Source organism: Artibeus jamaicensis, unplaced genomic scaffold (genome assembly GCF_021234435.1).
Source record: "Artibeus jamaicensis isolate MK-2021 breed Jamaican fruit bat unplaced genomic scaffold, CSHL_Jam_final contig_2002, whole genome shotgun sequence".
Taxonomy (NCBI): Eukaryota; Metazoa; Chordata; class Mammalia; order Chiroptera; family Phyllostomidae; genus Artibeus; species Artibeus jamaicensis.
In genome coordinates, this window is record NW_026521408.1 from 177,931 (window position 1) to 200,295 (window position 22,365).

The 22,365-nt window shown below is 41.6% G+C and overlaps 1 protein-coding gene and 1 pseudogene across 3 annotated transcripts; one reads left to right on the forward strand and one right to left on the reverse strand.

Moving 5' to 3' along the window:
- Positions 1 to 1,144: 1,144 nt before the first annotated feature.
- Positions 1,145 to 10,145, forward strand: GJB6 (gap junction protein beta 6). Of its 3 annotated transcripts, XM_037134507.2 has the most exons (3): positions 1,145 to 1,645; positions 7,941 to 8,113; positions 8,658 to 10,145. In XM_037134507.2, exon 3 carries the CDS (start codon positions 8,673 to 8,675, stop codon positions 9,453 to 9,455), a length of 783 nt encoding a protein of 260 aa, XP_036990402.1. In that variant the 5' UTR covers positions 1,145 to 1,645; positions 7,941 to 8,113; positions 8,658 to 8,672; the 3' UTR covers positions 9,456 to 10,145. The 3 variants fall into 3 exon arrangements, with proteins under 3 accessions (XP_036990402.1, XP_036990400.1, XP_036990401.1); XM_037134505.2 differs by lacking the exon at positions 7,941 to 8,113 and having other exon boundaries at positions 1,146 to 1,645; XM_037134506.2 differs by lacking the exons at positions 1,145 to 1,645; positions 7,941 to 8,113 and adding an exon at positions 1,953 to 2,337.
- Positions 10,146 to 10,346: 201 nt separating this feature from the next.
- LOC119041291 (ZAR1-like protein) overlaps positions 10,347 to 22,365 on the reverse strand; it is a 74,242-nt pseudogene continuing 62,223 nt past the window's right edge.

Sequence of the window (22,365 nt, forward strand, 5' to 3'; positions counted from 1 at the left end):
TATGCTGGCTGGATTTTGCAATCAATATGCAACTACTCATGAAGCAGCACCTACTATGCGCAAAGCACTTCATCTGGTGCTGTGGGAATGCAAAGAAATGCTCCAACTGTTTATAATCCCCAGAGAAAAAAATATAGTCTGCTTTTTAAAAGATCTTATTTTGCTATGCAAACAGATGTTCCTGGCTGGAGTGTTTTGGGGGCAAGTCATGGGGAGAAGACAGGAAAGATGCCACACGGGGCAGGGGGCCCAGAGAGGACCAGCCAAACCTGAGGCTGGCTGAACAGTTAAGGCACAGGTCACACTAAGGCGGTAAATCTGTCTATGAAAACGCCTAAAACAGATTTTCGTGTCTCTCTACCTCCACGTGAAAGGCCATTCCAGGTGCCACCCCAAAGTGCTCTGAACTGACCTGACTCAGGCAGTTTGCCGAGAACCTGTTCTCCTCTAATGAAATGTTTCATAAGGTGGATTTTCATGAAGTCTTGGGTCTTCTTTCACAACCCTAATGAGACTTCTTAAGAACCGCCACTAATCCTGTTGCATGAAACAATATGGCCTCACAAGCAGCATATGGTTTAGGAAAGGGCACCTTTAATTACCAACCAATTTTGTGAGAGAAGGATGGGTCTGAACCTATAAAGCCAGGTCCCTAAATAGCTTCCCACATTTCTACCCCACCAGCCCCTGCAGCAAGCTCCTATGCCCACCCTAGGCACCAGAGCCCTGTCTATGAAGGGACAGGGCAAGTATCTTCTGGTGGTGGCTGGTCAGGGAGGCCCACTCTGCTTCCCCCGGGGGAGGCTTCAAAGTATGGAGGTAACTCATAAAAATAACCCCTTTAACTCCTCTAAGTGGTTATTAATTAAGAGAAAACACCAGTCACTGTGCCTCCAGGCTGCTCTCCCAGAGAGGGCTTTGTAAGAATACCCGAGATCTACAAGAGGTGGCAGTGTCCAGAAAACAAGGACAATGTGTCCTGGCAAAACGCAGCCAGCCCTTAACCCTGATCCCAAAGGGTCCTGAGTTGGAAGCCTCACCACAGGGGGCGGGCCCACTCGCCCAGGCCTTCTCCCCCCCGGCACCCGGTTCTGAGTGAGGAATCATTCAGCAGGAAATGCAAGCCACCCCACGCCAGGGACCAGGCCGGCCCGCTCTACCCTGCGCCCTCTAAGGAGGACCCACCCTACACCCCCTGTGCCCCGACGGAGGGGATGGTGAGAGTCCTGCCCTGCTTTCCCCGTGTACTCGGCTCCCCAAACGGAGGGTCTCATCCTGGGCCCCGTGCACCCACCAAACCGTCCAGCGGTCCCTGCTACCCACAGGAAGGCTTATCTTGCACCCCCCAACCCTGCACACCTCACTCCCGTCCCTTCCCTCCCCACCCCCACCGAGGGAGGCCTGTCCTGCGCCCCGCGCCCTGGGGCGGGCCCTTGCTGGCCACCGTGCGCTAGCCTCTCAGCGCTCCGGGGAGCGTCAGGACAGAGGCGGGGTGGGGCGCGGTTAAAAAGCGCCGCAGGTGGGGGGCAGCCGACTGCAGGTTGCAGACACCGGCCAGTCCGCCCAACCCGCTGCCGCGAGGGCGCAGCTACGCCCGGAGCCCCGGAGCCCGGATCCGCGCCCGGACCCACAGTGCTGCGAGCAGGTAAGCAGGGCTGGGTGCGGGGTGACTGCGGCCTCTCCACGGAGGTGCGCCCCATCCCCGGAGAAGCCCGGAGGAGGGTCGGCAGCCTGTCGCCCTCCGCTCCCAGTCGCCCTGGCTGGCGACAGCTCCGTGCGGGCCCCGTGGCCACCGAGTGGGTGTCAGCCTGCGACCTTATCAGCCGGGATCCGCATCCTCCCGGGTCCCCTGAGCGCTGGAGGAACCAGGACAGACTGGTTTGTCTCATACCACAGATGGTTCCCTTTGACCTGCACAACAGGTTTATGAATACATCAAACCGCGTGTCTGAGTGGCCGGCTGGGGACCGGTGCCCCTTCCCCCAGTTCCTTCGCTGTGTTTGGGCTTGTCTTCGGAGTTTATGGGTAACTGAGAAAGGCCCGCTCAGATCTGGGGAACAGAAAGTCAGGAGACGCCTGGCCAGTCCGTAAGTCCACGTAGAGCTGACCGGTGTGGCTGTGTGATGTGCGCCTGAGGAACTTGTGAAACGCAGATGACAATAATACAATTAAGGGACAATTACTGGACAACAGTAATTGTCATTGGTGACACATCTCAGTTAAAAGGTGGAGGCACCAGAAGGCACTTCCTGTCTGGAGAAGAACAGCCAGTCCCGCCATCGCATGCTTTTTTGACTGGGCTGGCCTCCCTTCTTGGAGAGCAGGACCGAGTCTGAGGTGAGTGTGGCCTGAATGCAGCTTTGGACCTGGAGGGGCTGGGGACCAGTAGCCACTGCAGGGACAGTGCAGCAACCTCCGTGTCCCCTGGATGGAAACTTGCTGTGAATTTAGTGCTTGCTTGAATTTAACCATGCACTGTTGTTCTCTTCTTCCAGTAGCCTTGATGCCATGCAAGCGTTTTCTTCCCTCGGTTCTAGCACAGTCTAACTAGCATTCTAGGAGAAAATGTCCTGCTGCAGCGCAGCTTCCTTAGAATGCAGGATGCTGTTCAGAACTGCCCCTGTGGAGAGCTTTGTCTGTTGTTTGGATTTGGATCTGGATCTGGCTGAGACTTTGGGGATGTTGTTTGAACTTGGCCAAGGAGGAGAGAGGGGGTTATGGAGCCAGAATATCAACACTCCAGCCTGTGACATTACGGGGGGTGGGTTGTCCAAAACCCGGAAGACCCTCATCAACCCAGCTGTCTCACTGGTGGCTTTACTATATAACAAAATCTGCTCTGGGTAATAGTGTCTTGTTCTCTCTCTTTCTTTCTCTCTCCTTTTTTTTTTTTTACTTTTTCCTTTGCTGAATTGTAAGAGCATTAGGGAAGAACAGAATTTTAGAAGGTTTGACTAAACAATTTCAGCCGGGTGACAGGAAAATTCTAACTTGCAAATCCTCACCACATAGCCCTGACACCGTCCAATTAGTCCAGGAGCCATGAGTAGTTTGTACTAGGGGAACAATGTTCTACCCGAGTATCTCGGTCCATGAGGGCATGACCCTTCCCACGGTGACATTATCATATGGGAAGCTTTCTGTTTTATTTGTTTGATTGATTAGAATGACTGAATCCCCAGGTAGTCTTTTCTGTTTTTATTCCCAGGGTCATTTTACTCTGGATAAATCTAAATGTTTGGAAAACAGAGACCAATTAATAGAAATTATTTTTAACTCTTTGAGTTCTTAAGTGGATTAAGAAATACATGTAATTATATGAACTGTTGATTTTGTAGTTAGACTCCCAAAACAGAAAAAAATTTTCATTTTTATTGAATAATTTTGAAGAAATACATGAACCTTAAATCCATTTTGTCACTGGCCATTACCTCGAAAGGGGAGTTGATGAAGTTTTGAGTCATTAACTTAAAAACCATCTATCAACTTGTTTCTTGGATGATCTGAGATTTTTAGAGACAAAAGATAGAGATTCTTCTAGAATCTAAAAAGAGAATTTGAGGGGGTTTTATTTTTTGGTTGTTGTTGTTTTGATTTGTAAGACTACTGATTTGGGAGTAAGAGAGCATATCCAGTTTCTCAAACTCCCTTTACTTCTTTTTTTCCTTTAATGCTCTGGGAATGAGCTTGAGGTTTGCGGTTGGTAGTAGTACCATTATTGTTTTGGTAGGGAAAAGAAACTACACTAAAGATTTTATTTTTACTTTATTGTGGATTCGAACTACGGGGCATCAGGAAACTGGCAGTACCCAGGCTTTCCTCATAACAGTTCTGGGGATGAGGAAAAACTACCCACCAAGGTCATGCAGTAGACATGCAGGAGGAGTTAAGGGAAAATGGCCACATGCACTGTTTTCCCCTCAACAGGTAACATCCTCACCTACATCCAGAAGCCGCACAATGGTTTATATTCATGTTGTTACGGTGTCACATTGGCTTCTAGGCAATCACATGATGTAGAAGGAGAAAGCCCGTGCTGAGAAGAGGGAGCCTTGCCCTGGTTCTCCTCTGGCTGACAGGCTGGGAGGCTGGGGAATGAGGCTCAGGTGTGTCGTCACTGCCTTTATCAATTCCAACTTCTCAACTCTCTAAACGAACATGCGAATTGTGAGGAGTGTGTTCTGTTCTCAGTCTATCAAATATTTGCTGACTGACTTTGAAAGGGTCATCCTGGTGTGTGCTGGGGTGACACTGGTGTTCAGGGCTTCAGTTTTGGTTCTGTCATCAGGGTAACTAAAATGCCATTATCAAGCAAACTAGTTATGATTAAATTCTTAAATAAGAAATTTTAAAACAATCAAGTCATTTCATTACTGAAACAGAATGTTGATACTTAAATTCTTTGAATTGTGAAACAGAAGAACAGTCAATCTTCATAATACTGTGTGTATCATCAGAAATAAGGTCAATGATTGACTTGTTTTTAGAGGTAAATATTTGGGACTGGAGCTTTGGTACCAAGAATGCACTATGGATAGTTAGATGTACTGCAAATCCGAATCCAGTGTACCTTAGTACATTTGAATGGGACTACATTCTCATACGTTGGTGACTATAGAAGCTAAGTATATCTATTCTTTCCTTAAAAGAGAACCAGAAAGGAGCCAGTCAAACCTCTCTGATTTACAGGGAGAGGGTTAATATTTTCTTTTTTACTGGAAAAGCTGCTCCTAGTGGCTGCCCTGCCACCAGCCTGCCTAAAGCCTAAAAGGGAAGAGGTATTTGTTCATTGATACCAATGGCAAGGGTCCCCCAATGGGTGTCGATAGTTTGGAAAGTAGTTCTCAAAGAGTATGAGGCCTTCAAATGTCCTATAACCACTCTGTTTATGACGGCTCACCTCAGGGGGAGGTTGAGGGCCAGTGGGGTGCCCCAGCTCCCCCAGCAGGGTGGCCTCGCCCACCCAGGGACAGGGCAGGAAAGGCAAGCGCAGTCAGGGCTTCCTTTTAAAGTTGCAGAATCTTCTGCTCTCTGACGGCCTGTTGGGAACAGGCAGAATGTCCAGCGGGCAGCAGGACTTGCCTGTGAATGCAGCCTTGTGTCAGGGCCATGCCCCGGACCCTCCTCCTAACCATGGGTGAGGAGCTCTCCTCCTGCTCGTAGCATTCACTGGGAGGGTGACATGCAGGGCAGATGCCTGGCTTCTTGGGAAGCCCTCAGCAATGATGAGGACTGAGCAAAATAATGAAAGAGAGGGCTTCACTGTAAGAAACACTGGCACACATTCACTGAGAGCAGGAGAGTGATGAGACTCTGGAAAACAGTTCTTCCTTTTCCAGTCACTCCTACCATGACAGGTAATAGGGCCTTGGTAGATCCTGCAGGAAGATACCTCGAGTCAGGTGATTTGTTTTCACCCAATCGATTGTCTTGATCACTCATTTTCATAGTGATCTGGGCATTTCATTTCTTTTCCTTCCTTTAAAGGTGCAGATAAATTGCTGATTTCAAACTCACTAAGTGCTGTAGAACAGATTATTTTCTGTTCATCTTTGCTCTTTGGGAGAACATCTTCAAAGTATATGATTTACGGACCCAGAGAAGTAAAAAAGAAAGAAAACTACTACTGTCCCTGTTATTCCTGGTTTTTTAAGAAGGAGAAGCCCCAAAGAGCAGAAGTCAAGGATCCTGCTTGTAGAAAGTAGGAACATATTCTTATGGGGGGAATTGTGACCTGCTGACCTCAGCCCCTGGCTTTATCCTCATTCAGGCAGCTTGACTGGTTTGCTTCCTAAGTAGGAGAGATAACAGGTGACAGCAGGTGTGCTATTGCTCAGGCAGGTGATAGAGAACCCAGAGAGAAACAGTCTTTAAAAAAACTTGTGGGGTAGTTTACATTTTGTGCACTTTGGAGGTTTTGAGAAAATGTGACTTTTCTTTGATAGACTGAATAAGTAACCAAACTCTCAGGGGGAAATGTTTAATGGTTAATTAGAGAACATCTCATTTTAAATATAAACAGGATTGGCCTCCTAGGGGGAACTGCCACTGTAAAATATGCTGAAACATCATGATACATGATTCTACCTTCCCAAATCTTGAAAGGCTTCCAGAGTAGAAAAATGTATTATAATGACTTTTATAGGAAACTAAACATTAGTTGTACAATCCATATCGTCTAAAATGAATCTTTTAAATCAAAGTTTAATGTGAACATTGACCATCTCTTAAGCCGTGAGATAAGTGGCGTGTGAAGGCCGGGCTTCACTGTAGAGCCCGAGGCCATGCCTCCTCAGGGAGCCCACTGCTGAGCCCTGGCAGTGCTTGCAGGGCCTCTGAGCCAGTGTTTTAGGGATGAGCACCACAGCTTCAAAGAATTCATGTCTAAGAGCTGTACCTACTTTATCATGTAATGATTTCATTTTCCTCAGCTTTTTCTTTTCTTTTTTTTTTTTTAAAAAAAGGAAAACCTCCCCCATATCTTAGCTATTGCAAATAATGCTGCAATGAACACAGGGGTGCATATATCTTTTTGAATTGGATTTCTTCAGATAAATACTCTGAAGTGGAATTGCTGGGTCATAAGGTAATTCTAATTTTAATTTATAAGAGCCAAGATATGGTAGCAACCTAAATGTCTATTGACAGATGAATGAAGAAGTCAAGGTATATATTTACAATGGAATATTACTCAGTCATAAAAAATGAAATCATACCATTTGCAACATGAATGGACCTAGAGGGTGTTTATGGTAATTCAAATAAGTCAGACAGAGGAAGACAAGTATCATATAATTTTACTTATATGTGGAATCTAAAGAACAAAATAAATAAACATACAAAACAGAAATGGATTCACAGATATAGAGATCAACCCAGTGGTTTCCAGAATGGAGAGAGGTTGAGGGGCAGTCAAAATAGATGAAAAAGATTAAGAGGCAACAAAGTTCCAGTTATAAAATATACAAGTCATGGGGGTGTAAAGTATAGAACAGAGAAGAGAATATAGTCAATAATTTGTAATAACTATATCCGGTGCCAGCTGGGCACTAGACCTATCAGGGGAATCACTTACTAAATTACATAAACATCTAACCACTATCCTATACACCTGAAGCGAATATAAAATAATACTGAATGTCAACTGTAATTGAAAAAGAAAAAAAGCCTGTCTCTCTGGATTCAGTTCTTCATTCAACAATCCCCCCTCAGCTGCCATGTGCCTCCAGGCTGTCCTCCAGCTGAACTGCTCCAGAGCCCTCAGTGTCCCCTCCTGCAAGAGTCCTTCCAGGCTCTGCTACCTGGCCACACTCTGGCAGGTCATCAGCCTGACAGTGTCTTTCTTGATGTGACATGCATAGGTGCGACACTTCAGAAATGGGCCCCCAGGGAGCGGACATGCTAATCACCTCTTCCTGCCTAACCTTGTGTTGTATGGCATGAATATCCTGCTTGTAAGGATATTCCTTCTAAGGGATACAAATACTCCTTAAGTAAAATGTTAGGGTATAGTTATTAAAGGAATCGTGGAAAGACAGCTAACTTACTGATGACATGAGAGGCATCTGAAACATCATTTTGACACTAAGATGCACTATGTCTGATGGAGACTGTTAGCAAACCCATGATGGGTGAGGGGGTCAGCCTAGGAAGCAGCCTGGCCACAGTGTGCTCCACATGCATTCAAGGCAGTCCAGGATGGGTTGACAAAAGGACTTTGTTGACTCCCTCCTCCCCTAAAAGGGTATGACATATTGTATGAACTGATTCTTTTGGGGAGAGGACCTTTCACTTTCAGAAGAATCTCAGTGTTCATTATTCATCTTCTTTTTAAAAGAAGATGACTGACCAGCTTTTTAGTCTTGTGTGGCAATGTGGAAAGTATCTGTTTGAACTGTAGCAAAAGTTTCTGTGGACATCAAGAAGTCCTTTTCTTACAGGACATTAAATCAGGTTGCTGAGAGAGAGTGAGGCTCCGTTTTGCAATAGTGTGGGTCTTTCACTGCAATTCCTGAGTGTTGATATCTGCTGGAAGGGAAGGCTATCACTGCCTGGTTACGAGGGAGAACAAGTGAAGGCTATGACTCTCTTTTGGAAGAGGATCTTTCCATAGGTATGGTATTAGGTTTCTAAGAGCCCATGATGACAGAAAATAATGTTACTCAAGCTAGAAATAGATATAAATATATTTTGTAAAGTAAACCAGTAAGTATTTGGTTTCTTACTTTTCCTTCTTAGTCTGCCAGGTAAACCAGATTATTTGATTCTGATGAATTTTTTTTCTTGGATAAGCCATTTGATCACTAAAACCTTCTGTGGACCCTCTGTGATCTCTGGGCAAAGAGAAATTAATGTGACATGCATTCACACAGTGATTCAACAGGAACTGAGGAAAGAATATGAATCACCTGAATTCCTGCATTCATGTCAAATAGTGATCTATTATATACTCTGAATTCATCTGAATGAAGATGATCTTAAATCCCCCCAAAAGTTATCTCTGGTCAAAAACCTTTGAATTCTTTAGGTTGGGCAGTCCTTACCAGAAAGTCTCCTACCTGCAGTAAGCAAAATTTGCTTCAGTTTTTAATATAATTACTGTTGTATAAAATTCAAAGGAAATTTCAATTAATTTTCCTTTGCTAATCCTTGTTTAGGAATAAACCAACACAATGGATTGGGGTACCCTGCACACTTTCATCGGGGGTGTGAACAAACACTCCACCAGCATTGGGAAGGTGTGGATCACCGTCATCTTCATCTTTCGTGTCATGATCCTTGTGGTGGCTGCTCAGGAAGTGTGGGGAGATGAGCAGGAAGACTTTGTCTGCAACACTCTGCAACCAGGGTGCAAAAATGTGTGCTATGACCACTTTTTCCCAGTGTCCCACATCCGGCTCTGGGCTCTGCAACTCATCTTTGTCTCCACCCCTGCCCTACTTGTGGCAATGCACGTTGCCTACTACCGACATGAGGCTGCCCGCAAATTCAGACGAGGAGAGAAGAGAAATGAATTCAAAGACTTGGAAGACATTAAGAAGCAGAAGGTTCGGATTGAGGGAGCCCTGTGGTGGACGTACACCAGCAGCATCTTTTTCCGAATCATCTTTGAAGCCTCCTTTATGTACGTGTTTTACTTCCTGTACAACGGGTACCACCTGCCCTGGGTATTGAAGTGTGGGATTGATCCTTGCCCCAACCTCGTGGACTGCTTTATCTCTAGACCAACGGAGAAAACTGTGTTCACCATTTTTATGATCTCTGCCTCTGTGATTTGCATGCTACTCAATGTGGCGGAGTTGTGCTACCTTCTGCTGAAAGTGTGTTTCAGATCAAAAAAAGCCCAGACACAAAGAAACCACCCCAATCACGCCCTAAAGGAGAGTAAGCAAAATGAAATGAATGAGCTGATTTCAGATAGTGGTCAAAATATAACTAGTGGTTTTCCCAGTTAGACATGTCAAAGTGCAATGTAGCCAGATCCTAACAAAATTGGTGTCTGCTCCTAAGGACCCTCTCTCTAAGCTAGAGACTTTGTCTTTATAAATATCTTTCATAATAGATAGATCCTGGACTTAATGTCTTATAGAATAATTTTGCCACTAATATACAGCATGATCACATATGTGGTCATCTCTGAAAACTAAGACAAGTTGACAGCTGTGCCTTGAAGTTCCTTTCACATGTCTTTTAAATGGACCATCTGACATAGTGGGTATTTCTTGAGAATTTAAGATTGTCACTCTTTTGAAAAAGAATGTTTATCTAGAAATTGAAACTTTTATTAGTAAAAGATATTTTTATAGGGTTGAATGTTTTAGTCCTGACTTTAAATTTATATATTTTTATAATGACCAGTCTTCCTTACCTGGAAAAACATACAATGTTAGTTTTAGAATTATATAATCAGAATCTAAATTTTGAAATTACTGTATCTTGTTGTAAATAGTGTTTTGCATTATATATTGACAAGTTTATGAACTATCTTGATGCTTTGCAGGTGGAAAGTGTTCATTGTACAATATGTTTCATGGCTTTCTGAATGTAGACAGAACTGTATGGAAATGGGAAGCTTTTTAAAACCAGCCCATTTGCAGGAGTTGTGAGCTCCCCTCAATAAAGATGAGCCCCACTGTTTAAGCCTTTCTGTGCCTTCTGGATTTCTGTCTCATTTGGGCCACCATGCTGTCCTTCTCAGTGGTATGACAAGTGGGTGGGCTACTCTCGCCAGGTTAGCTGCAGTTCTGTGGGTGGAGTTGCCCCTAAGTTCGTCGGAGTCTCTTGCCTCCTCACATAAAATGAGCAGAGACCAAGATCAGCGGCCCACTCAGTCCTCCACTCAGAGAGGGGTTTGCTGCTTTAGCATGTGGAGGATATCCTCTGGGTCAGTGCAACCTGGATAGGAGGAGGTTGGGGAAGTTTTCAGATGTTCAGCAGCTAACAAAGCTTGCCTCAAAAAACTCATTACCTTCAGCCATGGTGGTTGAGAAAAATACCCACAGCTTTACTCCCATAGATAGAGAAAACTTCCTTCCTAGGAATATCCAGGTTGAACACAGTGTGGGTGTCAGTGAATCAGTCCCAGACTGGTCATTGTGGAGTAATAATAATAAACGCACCCATGCAACTGACATAGCTAGCAAACACTATGCATAGGGACACTTAATGAATAATGAATATTACATGAGGACTCAACAGTCTCATGATTCTATCACACTAAAAAATCTAGTCAGCACTGGTAATTTCTGATTATCTTACCATGTTCTTTCTTTTTAAATGGCTGTTTGAATGGGTATCAGATGAAGCCTGTGAACAGGAAGGAGGAAAATATCAGGGTGGATAAAATAGCTTTGGTAGCACCCCTAATCTAAACAGAAAAGGGAATTCCTTTCTACCACGCTCTTGGGACTCCTGGTCCCCTCATGACAGCCCTGCTAGTCCCTCCTTTTTGCTCTTTAACCTCCCTAAATGCACCTTCCCTCTGGAGCTGCCTCTGCACCATCCTGTCAAGGTCTGAGAGTATGGCCACATGTGCTCCTAGTACTCTCCCACCTGCTTCTCACCACACTCCCCCCTAAAACCAAGCCATTATTGGCACGATGATGCTCTGAGCACAAACCTAATTGCTTCTTCTCTGTTGTCATAGTTTTAAAACTCCTTGAGATCTTTATCTAGATTCTGAGACACTGCCCAACTTAACTTGGATCTCCACCTGTACCTCCCCCTCGGGCTCCTGTACTATCTTCTCTCCCTCTCTCAGTCCCTTGTGCTGATGATATTTCCTTTCCTCACTGGACACTGTCCCTTATGAGATATTACCCCCACTTTACAGATGAGAACATTGGGCTCAGAGAGGTTGGGTAACTTGCCCAAGGTTTCGTAACTAATAAGTAGCGGAGCCAAGATTCAAACCAGTTCCAATAGTCTTAAAGTCAGTGGCTTAACTACCCCATTGTACCAATGCCCACAGCTCCGTGCTTGAGAACACATGTAATGTGCAATGTTAAGAAATCCCACACACCTGTTATTCAGCCCCAACAAGGATCTATTTATGTCTTTTCACTTTCTCACCTCACCTTCCCATTCCCCGGTCTGGATTACCTAAAAGAAAATTCCAGGCATTTCATTTGTAAATATTTCAATATGGGTGTTCCAGGAGTATACACTAACTTTTCAAAACTAAAGCACAATGCCACCAACCCACTAAAAAAAAATTCAGTGTTCATAATTCCCCAGTTGTCTTATAAATGCTCATTTTTAAAGAATTAAATTTGTCATTTTGAGATTTTAGATACACATGCAGGTGTAAGAAACAACACAGAGGTCCCATGTGCTCTTTGCACAGTTTCTCCTAATGGTAGCATCTCATAAAATGATAATAACAAGATCTCAACCATGATATTGATATTGGTACAGTCAAGATACTGAACATGCCATCACCATAAGAACCCCTCATGTTGCCCTTTCCTTCCTAACCATCCCCTCCTGACCCATCCTTACCCACCACATACCTCCTAACCCCTGGCAACAACTTATCTGTTCATCACTTCTAGCATTTTATGGATTGGATATTTTTCCTCTCAACATAGTTCTCTGGAGGTTCATCTAGGTCATTGTATGCACCAAGAGTCATTTCTTTTTATTACTGAGTAATATTCTATGGTTTAACAATTTGTCTAACTTTTCATTCATTGAAGGACATGAAGCTGTTTCCAGTTTGGGGCTTCTACAAAAAATATGCTCATTGATGTACAAGTTTCTCTGTGGACACAAGTCTTTGTTTCTCTGTGATAAATTTTCAGAAATCCAATTGCTGGGCACATTTCACTTTTTAAGAAACTTTCATGTTGTTTTCCAGAGTAGCTGCACCATCATATGCACCATCATATTTCACCAAAACAACCCCAGAATTATCTTCTGCAGGGCCTGCCCTTTGTAGTATAGGCTTCCCCACTAGGTGAGTGTTCCAGAAAGCCATTTATACAGTGTAGCAGCTGGCATTGTTGTGAGAGGCAGCATTCAGCTTCAGTGAATTTTTTTTTTTGAAGACTCTTTCAACCCATTTGCCTGTTTCATGATGGGTGATTTACAAGCACACATGCCCACATCTCACTGAGTGTTCAGCAGTTTTTGACCAAAAATGACATGACCCCCATGCCCCACCTTCCCCATTCAACCCATCTCACCCTCAAAGACTGTTTGTTTCCCAAATGAAAAAAGTCCTCAAAGGGAAATATTTTGCCTATGTGGAAAAGATGAAACAAAAAATGGCAGAAGCAATAAAAGGCATCAAAAGTGATGTGTCCAAAAACTGTTTTGAGCAGTGGGAAAAAAAAAGTCTCAATATGTGTATTGCATCAAATAGAGAGTACTTGGAGGGTGACTGAAGTTTAAACATGTAAGAATGAATACACAATTTTTTAATAAATAAATTCTGTTTTTTGGGGTCCCCCCCACAGTCCCACCCCCAGGTCTGAAGGGCCCAGTTTTTTTCATCCTTGCCAGCACTGGGTATGAGCACTATTTTTTATTTTAGCCATTCTGCTAGATATTTTTAATTTGCATTTCCCTAATGGCTAATGAAGTTGAACATCATTAGGTTTTCATATGCTTATCTGCCATCTCTATATCCTCTTCATGTCTTTTGCCAGTTTTCTAACTGGATTGTTTTTCTACTGTTGGGATTTAAGAGTTATTTATATATTCTAGACACTACTCCTTAGACAGAGTGTGTGGTTTTTTACTATTTTTTCCACCTGATACCTTTTCCTTTCATCTTTTTAACAGGGTCCTTTGCAGAGCAATGGTTTTTCATTTTAATGAAGTTCAATTTATCATTTTTTTAATGAATTGTGGTTTTGGTATCAAGTGTAAGAACTCTTTGCCTAACCCTAGGTCCTGAAATTTTTCTCCTGTTTTTCCCTAAAAGCTGTATGGTTTTACACTTTACACTTAAGTCTGCAAGTCTATTTTGTGTTAATTTTTGTAAAAGGCCTGGGACTTTTGAGGTTTATTTATTTATTTGACCTCAGCATCTAGCACCATTGGATGAAAATGCTCTTTTCTCCACTGAATTGCTTTTGCATCTTTGTCAAAAATCAATCGTGTACATTTGTGTGTGGCCATTTCTGGGTTCTCTGTTCCATTCTATTGTTTCATGTGTCTATTCTTCCACCAATACCAAACAGCCTTGATTAATGTATTATGTAAGTCTTGAAAGCTACTAGAGTGATTCTTCTCACTTTATTCTTTTTTAAAATTTGTTTTAGCTATTCTAGTTCCTTTGCCTCTCCATATGAATTTAGAATAATCTTGTCTATGTCTACAAAATATCTTGATGGGTTTTTTTATAGGAGTGGCATTACATGTATATCAATTTGGGGAGCACTTACATCTTTATGACATCAAATCTTCCTATCTATACACACAGTATATTTATTCATACCTTCATCTATTTCTTTCAATAGCATTGTGTAGTCCTTAATGTACAAGTCATAAAAGTTTTGTTAGGTTTACTTCTAAGTATTTCCTTTTCCCTGCATGATTACAAATAGTATTGTATTTTAATTCAATAAAATACAGTGTCCACATATTTATTGCTAGTATAGAAACATAAATATTATTTTCTTTATTTATTTACTTGTGTCCTGTGATTTTGCTGAACTCACTTATTGGTTCTAGATTTTTTGTAGATTCCTTGGGATTTTCTGCAAAATTATATCATCTGCAAATAGAGATATTTTTTAGTTCTTCCTTTTTGATCTATGTGTCTTTTATCTCCTTTCTTGCCATGTTACACTAGCTAGAACTTCTAGCACTAAACTCTGTTGAATAAAAATGGAAAAAGCAGACTTCTGGCCAAGATGGAGGTGTAGGTAGACATACTGTGCCTCCTCAAACAACCAAAATAAGGACAACAACATTTAGAAACAAAATAACAACCAAAACTGAGAGAAAATTGAACTGTATGGAAGTCCGACAACCAATGAGTTAAAACAGACACATTCATCCAGGCAGCAGGTGGAGCGGAGTTGGGCGGCCAAGCGGAGAGGGGTCGCGGCACAGGAAGTGGTGACGCCATGGTGTGCAAGGCACCCAGGGTGTGCAGATGGCACCAGGAAGACCCTGGGTGCCCAGGCAGAGGCTGGCAGACCCAGGGTGTGGGGTGGCAACGGGCAGACCCAGTGAAGTGGCGACTGAGAAGTGGGGCACTGTGCGCAAGGTGGCTGTCTGACCAGGCAGTGGTCCCAGATTTGCGTGTAGATAACAGAGGAGCAAGACAGATCGTGCAACCCATGGTCCTAGTGCTGGAAAATAAAGCCTCAAAACACTGATTGAAAATACCTGTGTGGGTTGAGACACAGGGAGAGACTCCTAGCCTCACAGGAGAGTTTGTTGGAGGGACCCAGAGGGTCCTAGAATGCACACAAGCCCACCTACATGGGAATCAGCACCAGAAAGGCCCAGTTTGCTTGGGGGAAATGACAGAAGGGATTGAGGTGCAACAGAGTGGAGCAAAGTGCCATTGCTCCCTCTCTGACCCCACCCCCACATATAGCATCACAACCCAGAGACTTGGGTTGCCCCACCCTGGTGAAAACCTAAGGCTTCACCCCTCATACATAACAGGTGTGAACAGACCAAAACATTATGGCTCAAGAAGAAGAACAGCGCAAAGCTCCAGAGCCAATACTTCTAAGTGACCAAGAGATAGCCAACCTATCAGATGCACGGTTCAAAACACTGGTGATCAGGATGCTCACAGAACTGGTTGATTTTAGTCACAAATTAGATGAACAAATGAAGGCTACACTAAATGAAAGGAAGGGAAATGCACAGGGAACCAATAGTGATGGAAAGGAAACTGGGACTCAAATCAATGGAGTGGACCAGAAGGAAGATAGTAACATTCAACCAAAACAAAATGAAGAAATAAGAATTCAAAAAAATAAGGAGGAACCTCCAGGACATCTTTAAACGTTCCAACATCTGAATTATAGGGGTACCAGACAGGAAAGAGGAAGAGCAACAAGTGGAAAACTTATTTGAACAAATAATAAAGGAGAACTTCCCCAACCTGGCACAGGCAATAGAGTTCCAAGAAATCCAGGAAGCTCAGAGAGTCCCAAAGAAGTTGGACCCAAGAAGGAACACACCAAGGCACATCATCATTACATTAGCCAAGATTCAAATGAAGGAGAGAATCCTAGAAGCAGCAAGAGATAAGGGGACAGTCACCTACAAAGGACTTCCCATCAGACTGTCAGTGGATTTCTCAAAGGAGACCTTGCAGGCAAGAAGGGGCTGGAAAGAAGTATTTCAAGTCATGAAAGGCAAGGACCTACATCCAAGATTGCTCTATCCAGCAAAGCTTTCATTTAGAATGGAAGGGCAGATAAAGTGCTTCTCAGATGAGGTCAAGTTGAAGGAGTTCATCATCACCAAGCCCTTATTGTATGAAGTGTTAAAGGGACTTATCTAAGAAAAAGAAGATAAAAAACATGTATAGTAAAATGACAGAAAACTCACAATTATTAACAACCACACCTAAAATAAAAACAAACTAAGGAAACAACTAGAACAGGAGCAGAACCATAGAAATGGAGATCACATGGAAGGATAGCAACAGGGGAGTGGGAGGAGGAGAGGGGGGAGGGTACACAGAATAAGTAGCATAAATGGTAGGTAGAAAATAGACAGGGGGGAGGGCAAGAATAGTATGGGAAATGTAAAAGCTAAAGAACTTAAGACACATGGACATGAACTAAAGAGGGGGAATGTGTGTGGGAGAGGGTGTGCTTGGTGGAGGGGAATGAAGGGGGGAAATGGGACAACTGTAATAGCATAATCAATAAAATATATATTTTTTAAATGGTAAAAGCAGAACTCTTGATCTTGTGTCCTGTCTTAAGTGGAAAGAATTCAAATCTTTCACCATTAACTGTAATGCTAAACATGTTTTCTTTTTTTTTTGGTAGATGCTCTTTATCAAGTTGAGGAAGTTCTCTATTTCTGTTTTTCTGAGAGTTTTGTCATGCTTGGATGTCAAATTTATGGAAAAATTTTTTGCATTAATTCATATGATCATATGACTCCTCTTCTTTAGCCCATTGATATGGTGGGTTATACTGACTGGTTTTCAAATATGGAACCTACCTGCATTCCTGGAATAAACTTGATCACGACATATATTGCTTTTTATATATTACTGAATTCCATTTGTTAATATGTTATTAAGAAGTTTTACATCTACGTTCACAGGGGGTATTAGTCTGTAGTTTCCCTTTTTTGTATAATCTTAATCTGGTTTGGGTATTAGGGTAATACCAGCATCACAAAATAAATCAGGAAGTGTTCTCACCTCACCTATTTTCTTCTGTTTTTAATTAAATCTATTGGGGTAATACTGGTCAATAACATTATAAATTTCAGGTGTACAGCCTTATAATAGAACATCTCTATACTTGTCATGCACTCACCACCCAAAGTCTAGTATTCTGCCACCACGTATTTTACTCTCTTTACCCCCTTCTTCATTCACCCCTATCTGCCTTCCACCCTGGTGACCACTACTCTGTTGTTTGTATCTATGAATATGTTGTTTGTTTGTTTTGTATTTTCTAGAACAGATCATGTAGAATAGATGGTAATCCTTCCTTAAACATTTGATAGAATTCCCCAGTGAAACTATCTGGACCTACACGTTTCTTGAGACTTTCTTATTTTTATTTTTTAAATTTTTTAAAACATTTTTAAAATATTTTATTTACTTATTTTTCAGAGAGGAGGGAAGGGAGAGAGAAAGAGAGGGAAATATCAATGTGTGGTTGCTTCTCATGTGCCCCTCCACTGGGGACCTGGCCCACAACTCAGGCATGTGCCCTGACTGGGAATCAAACCAGTGACCCTTTGGTTTGCAGGCCAGCACTCAATCCATTGAGCCAGGGCAAGAATTTCTTTTTTACATATTCCATGTCCATAATAGGGCTATTCAAATTGTTTATGAGGGGGAACCCCCCAAAATGAAATTTATTTACTAAAAAACTATGTATTCATTCTTACATGTTTAAACTTCAGTCACCCTCCAAGTACTCTCTATTTGATGCAGTACACATATTTAGACTTTTTTTCCCACTGCTCAAAACAGTTTTTGGACACATCACTTTTGATGCCTTTTATTGCTTCTGCCATTTTTTGTTTCATCTCTTCCACATAGGCAAAATATTTCCCTTTGAGGACTTTTTTCATTTGGGAAACAAACAAACAGTCTTTGAGGGTGAGATGGGTTGAATGGGGAAGGTGGGGCATGGGGGTCATGTCATTTTTGGTCAAAAACTGCTGAACACTCAGCGAGATGTGGGCATGTGTGCTTGTAAATCACCCACCATGAAACAGGCAAATGGGTTGAAAGAGTCTTCAAAAAAAAATTCACTGAAGCTGAATGCAGCCTCTCACAACAATGCCAGCTGCTACACTGTATAGATGGCTTCCTGGAACACTCACCTGGCCAGGGAAGCCTTTATGTACTACCAGGGGCCTACACTCCAGAAGAAAATTCTGGAATTTTTTTAGGTCCACCCTTGTTTTTCATATTGGGGCTTGTATTTCGTATCTTTCACATTGTAGCTTGTATTTCTTGAGGAAGTGATTCATTTCATCTAAATTGCAAAATTTATAAGTATAGTATTGTTGGTAGTATTTCCTTATTGTCATTTGGATGTCTGCAGGGCCTATAGTGATAGCCCCTATTTGATTCCTAATACCGATAATCTGTGTTTTCTCCCTGTTTTGCTTTTGTCAGTCTTCCCAGAGGTTCATCAGTTTTATTGATCACTTCAGCAAACCAGCTCTTGTTTCATCAATTTCTTCTATTCATTTTCTGTTTTCAACTTAATTAATTTCTATTTTTAGCATTATTATGTTCTTCTTTCTGTTTTCTTTGGGCTTATTTTGCACTTCTTTTCTAAATTCTTGAAATGGGAGCTTAGATTATTAATTTGCATCTTTTCCTCTTTTCCAATGCATGAATTCAGTGTCATACATTTCCATACAAGCAAATTCTGATATGCTGCATTGTTTACTTTCATTCAATCCAGTGGTTTATTTAGAAGTATGTCTTAGTTTCCAAGTGTTTGGAGACTTTCCCATTATTTTTCTATTACTGATTTCTACTGTGATTCCATTGTAATCAGAGAGCACACTCCTTACTGTTTTAATATTGTAAATGTGTTGAGATGTTCTTGTGGCCCATGTATCAAGCATATCTTTTTATTCAACTGTGTTGACATTTGCATTAAACCTGGGTGGACTGCCTGTCCTGTGGCCAATTCGTGGAGATAGCAAACAGACTGATCTGTGATTGCACCTTTCATGTGCACAACAACCATCCAAAGTCCACAACCCAACCACTTATTTATCAAGCTCTCATGGGCTCTCACATTCTTGGCCACTATCCACCTGCCCTAACCACCCCAGCACCAGGTACCAGACAACTTGCTGAAATGTTTCAAACTAGCCAATGCTAAGCCTGTTTACCTTATCTTGCCTTACCTTTCCCAGAAACCACAATAAAGCAATAAAGACTTTTGCCCACATTTTCTTCTTACTCCTTCTACCTGCTGACTGACCCTGGTGCTTCCCTGTGCGGCCCTGCCTGGCATGTTGTACTTCCTTCTAAGCAGGGGTATTCAACCTTTTGGCATGTCTGTGCCACACTGGAAGAAAAAGAGTTGTCTTGGGCCAAACATTAAATACACTGAAAATTGTAATCACAAAAAAATCTCATAATGTTTTAAGTAAATTTATGATTTTGTGTTGGGCTGCATTTACAACCATCTTGGGCTGCATGTGGCCTGTGGACCACAAGATGGACACCCCTGGTAAGAGGACTGTGAGTGAAAACTTATTCCTTCATGAGAGTCATGCCTATGTCTGCATATCTTACCCTACCTGATTAAAACAAATCCTGGGTACATTTTTAAAGAAACCAGAATATGGTTTATCTTGGTGCATGTTCAATGGGCACTTGGAAAGAATATATATTCTGCTGTCGTCAGGTGAAATGTTCTATAAATGTCCATTAGATCCTGTTGGTTGACAGGGTTGCTGACTTTGTCTATACCATTGCTGATTATCTGTCTAGTTGTTTAATCCATTGTTGACCAAGAAGTGTTAAAAGTATCCAGCTACAATTGTGGGTATGTCTGTGTCTCCTTTCACTTCGATCAGTGCTTGCATCACATATTTTTCAGTTCTGTTATTTAGTGCATACACATTTTGGATTGCTATGACTTCTTTTTATAATTACATGATGTCCTTCCCTCTCTGGTGATTTTCTTTGCTCCAAAGTCTACTTTATCTGGTATCAATATAGCCATTACTTCTTCTCTTTGATTAATGCTTGCATGATACACCCTTTTTTATCCTTTTACTTACAAACTTTCTACGTTATTACATTTGAAGTGGATTTCTTGTAGACAGTATATCATTGAGTCATGTTTTTAAATCCATTATGCCAATCATTTTTTTAGTTGATGTGTTTTTTATAATTTATACCTAATGTAACTGTTCATAGTTTAAGGCTTGATTTGCCATTTTATTTTTTGTTTTCTGTTTGTATGTTTTTTTATCTCTGTTTTTATTTTTCCTGCTTTACTGCTTTTGTTTGCTTATATGTTCTTAGAGTACCATTTTTATTTTTTTAGTGTTTTTTCTCTCTCTAAACTTTTTCAGTGTTTGCTCCAGATATTCATTATATATACACAACTTATCATAGTCTGCTAATGTTATCATTTTACCAATTTGAGTGAACTACAGAAACTTTATCTCCTTTTCCATGTCTTTACCGTCCTCTATTTAGAATTGTCTTAAATATTTCTTCTACTGATACATACATTTAGAACCACATCAGACAGTATTATGTTTCAATTGTAAAACATAAGTTAGAAAATTCAAGAAGAGAAGGAAAGCCTATATTTACCCATATTTTTACTTACCATTTCCTTCCTTCCTTCCTTCTAAAATCCTTTTCTAATAATTTCTTTTCTGCATAAAGAACTTCTTTTACCCATTATATATATATATATATATACACACACACACACATATATATATATATATATATATATATATATTTATTTATTTATTTAATTGTTGTTCAAGTACAGTTCCATGTTTTTAATGAGAGGTCTCTTGGCAACAAATTTTCTAAGTAGTCTTTTCACTTGGAAATGCTTTGATTTCTTCCTCATTTGTGAAGGATGCTATTTTGGGGAATAGAATTTTATGTTTACTTAAAAAGTATTGTGTCACTTCTCTGGCATCCATGATTTCTGATAAGAAATTCTCTATAATTTTGAATTGTTTTCTTTAAAGAGGAGATTTTTTTCTGTTTTCCTCTGGCTGCTTTCAATATTTTTTTTTTACTTTAGTTTTCACAAGTAAAATTATGATGTGTCTTAGGATGATTTTGGGGGGGCTTATCCTGTTTGGGCTTAATTTCTTCAAACTGTAGGTTTATATCTCTGGCTAAATTTGGAAAGTTTCCAGGCATTATTTATTCGAGTACCTTTTTAGTCCTGCCCTTGTTCTCCTCTCCTTCTGGGACTCTAATGACATGAATATTTGCATTTTTGTTGTAGAAATAAAGGTCCTTGGGGCTCTGTTCATATTTTTCAGTCTATATTCTCTATCTTGTTCAGATTGTTTTGTTGTTTCAGCCTACAAATTCTTTTCTCTTTCACCCATCTGCTGTTGAGCCCACCTACTGAGTTTTTTGTTATTGTATTTTTTAAATCCAAGATTTTTATTTAGTTCTTCTTTATATTTTCTATTTCTTGCTCAGATTCTATTTTCTCATTTGCTTCAAACAGGTTTATAATTGCTCATTGAGGTATTTTTCTCATGAATTTTTTAAAATCTTTGTCATATTATTCTAACATTTCTGTCATCTTGGGTTTATTATCTATTGATTTTAGTTTTCCATTCAGTTTGAAATCTCCTTGGTATGGCAAGGGATTTCTGATTGAATCCTGGATAATTTGGGTAGTATGTTATGAGTCACTGAATTTCATGTAAATTGTGTGTTTTAGTTGGCTTTCTCTGATACCATTACAGAGGGGCAAAGGGTAGGTACCACCTCATTACTGTCAGGGGAAGGTAAAAGTCCAGAGTTTTCACTTGGCCCCTGTTGACATCTGAGATCAGGATAACTCCTTGTGACTGCTGGGCAGGGGTGGGAGTTTCAGCTCCCAGTGACACTTCAGTGTCTCCACTGACACTTTAGTGGGTGGAAGGAGGCTCATTACTAGTGGGCAATGTTAAAAGGCTTGTCTTTCTACCAGGGCTCCACTGACACCAGCCCAGGGGAGAGGAAAAGGTGCCAGGTGGAGGTGGGGTGCATGCCTCCACTGACACCACAGGGTGCAGGGAACTTGTCCACATCCAGTGGGATGAAAGCCCCAGCTTTCCCTAGGCCTTCTCTGACACCGCCTCATGAAAACCTCATTGAGGTAGGTCAGCCAGTGGCTGTTAGTGGCAATTCAATGCCACCAGGAATCTCCAATTTGGGGGGCGGTGAAGATGGAAACTTTATTCAGGGCAAAACAGCTCAATTGTGCTAGAGCATGGCTGTGAAAACAGCACAGCTATAGGACAGCTCAGGGGCCAGGCCCCTCTCAGGCTAGATAGCTCTGCTCCATGCTTTGCTCTACTCTGGTCTGGTCCACCCTGCTCTGGAGACATCTTTGGTGTTTCAGCTCTTCCAGGAAGAGGGAATATATGGTTCACCAAGCCAGAGAGAAGCTGACTTATATGAACAGAAGTCCCCATCCCTGATTCCTAATTGGTCCATACTCCTAGAAATGA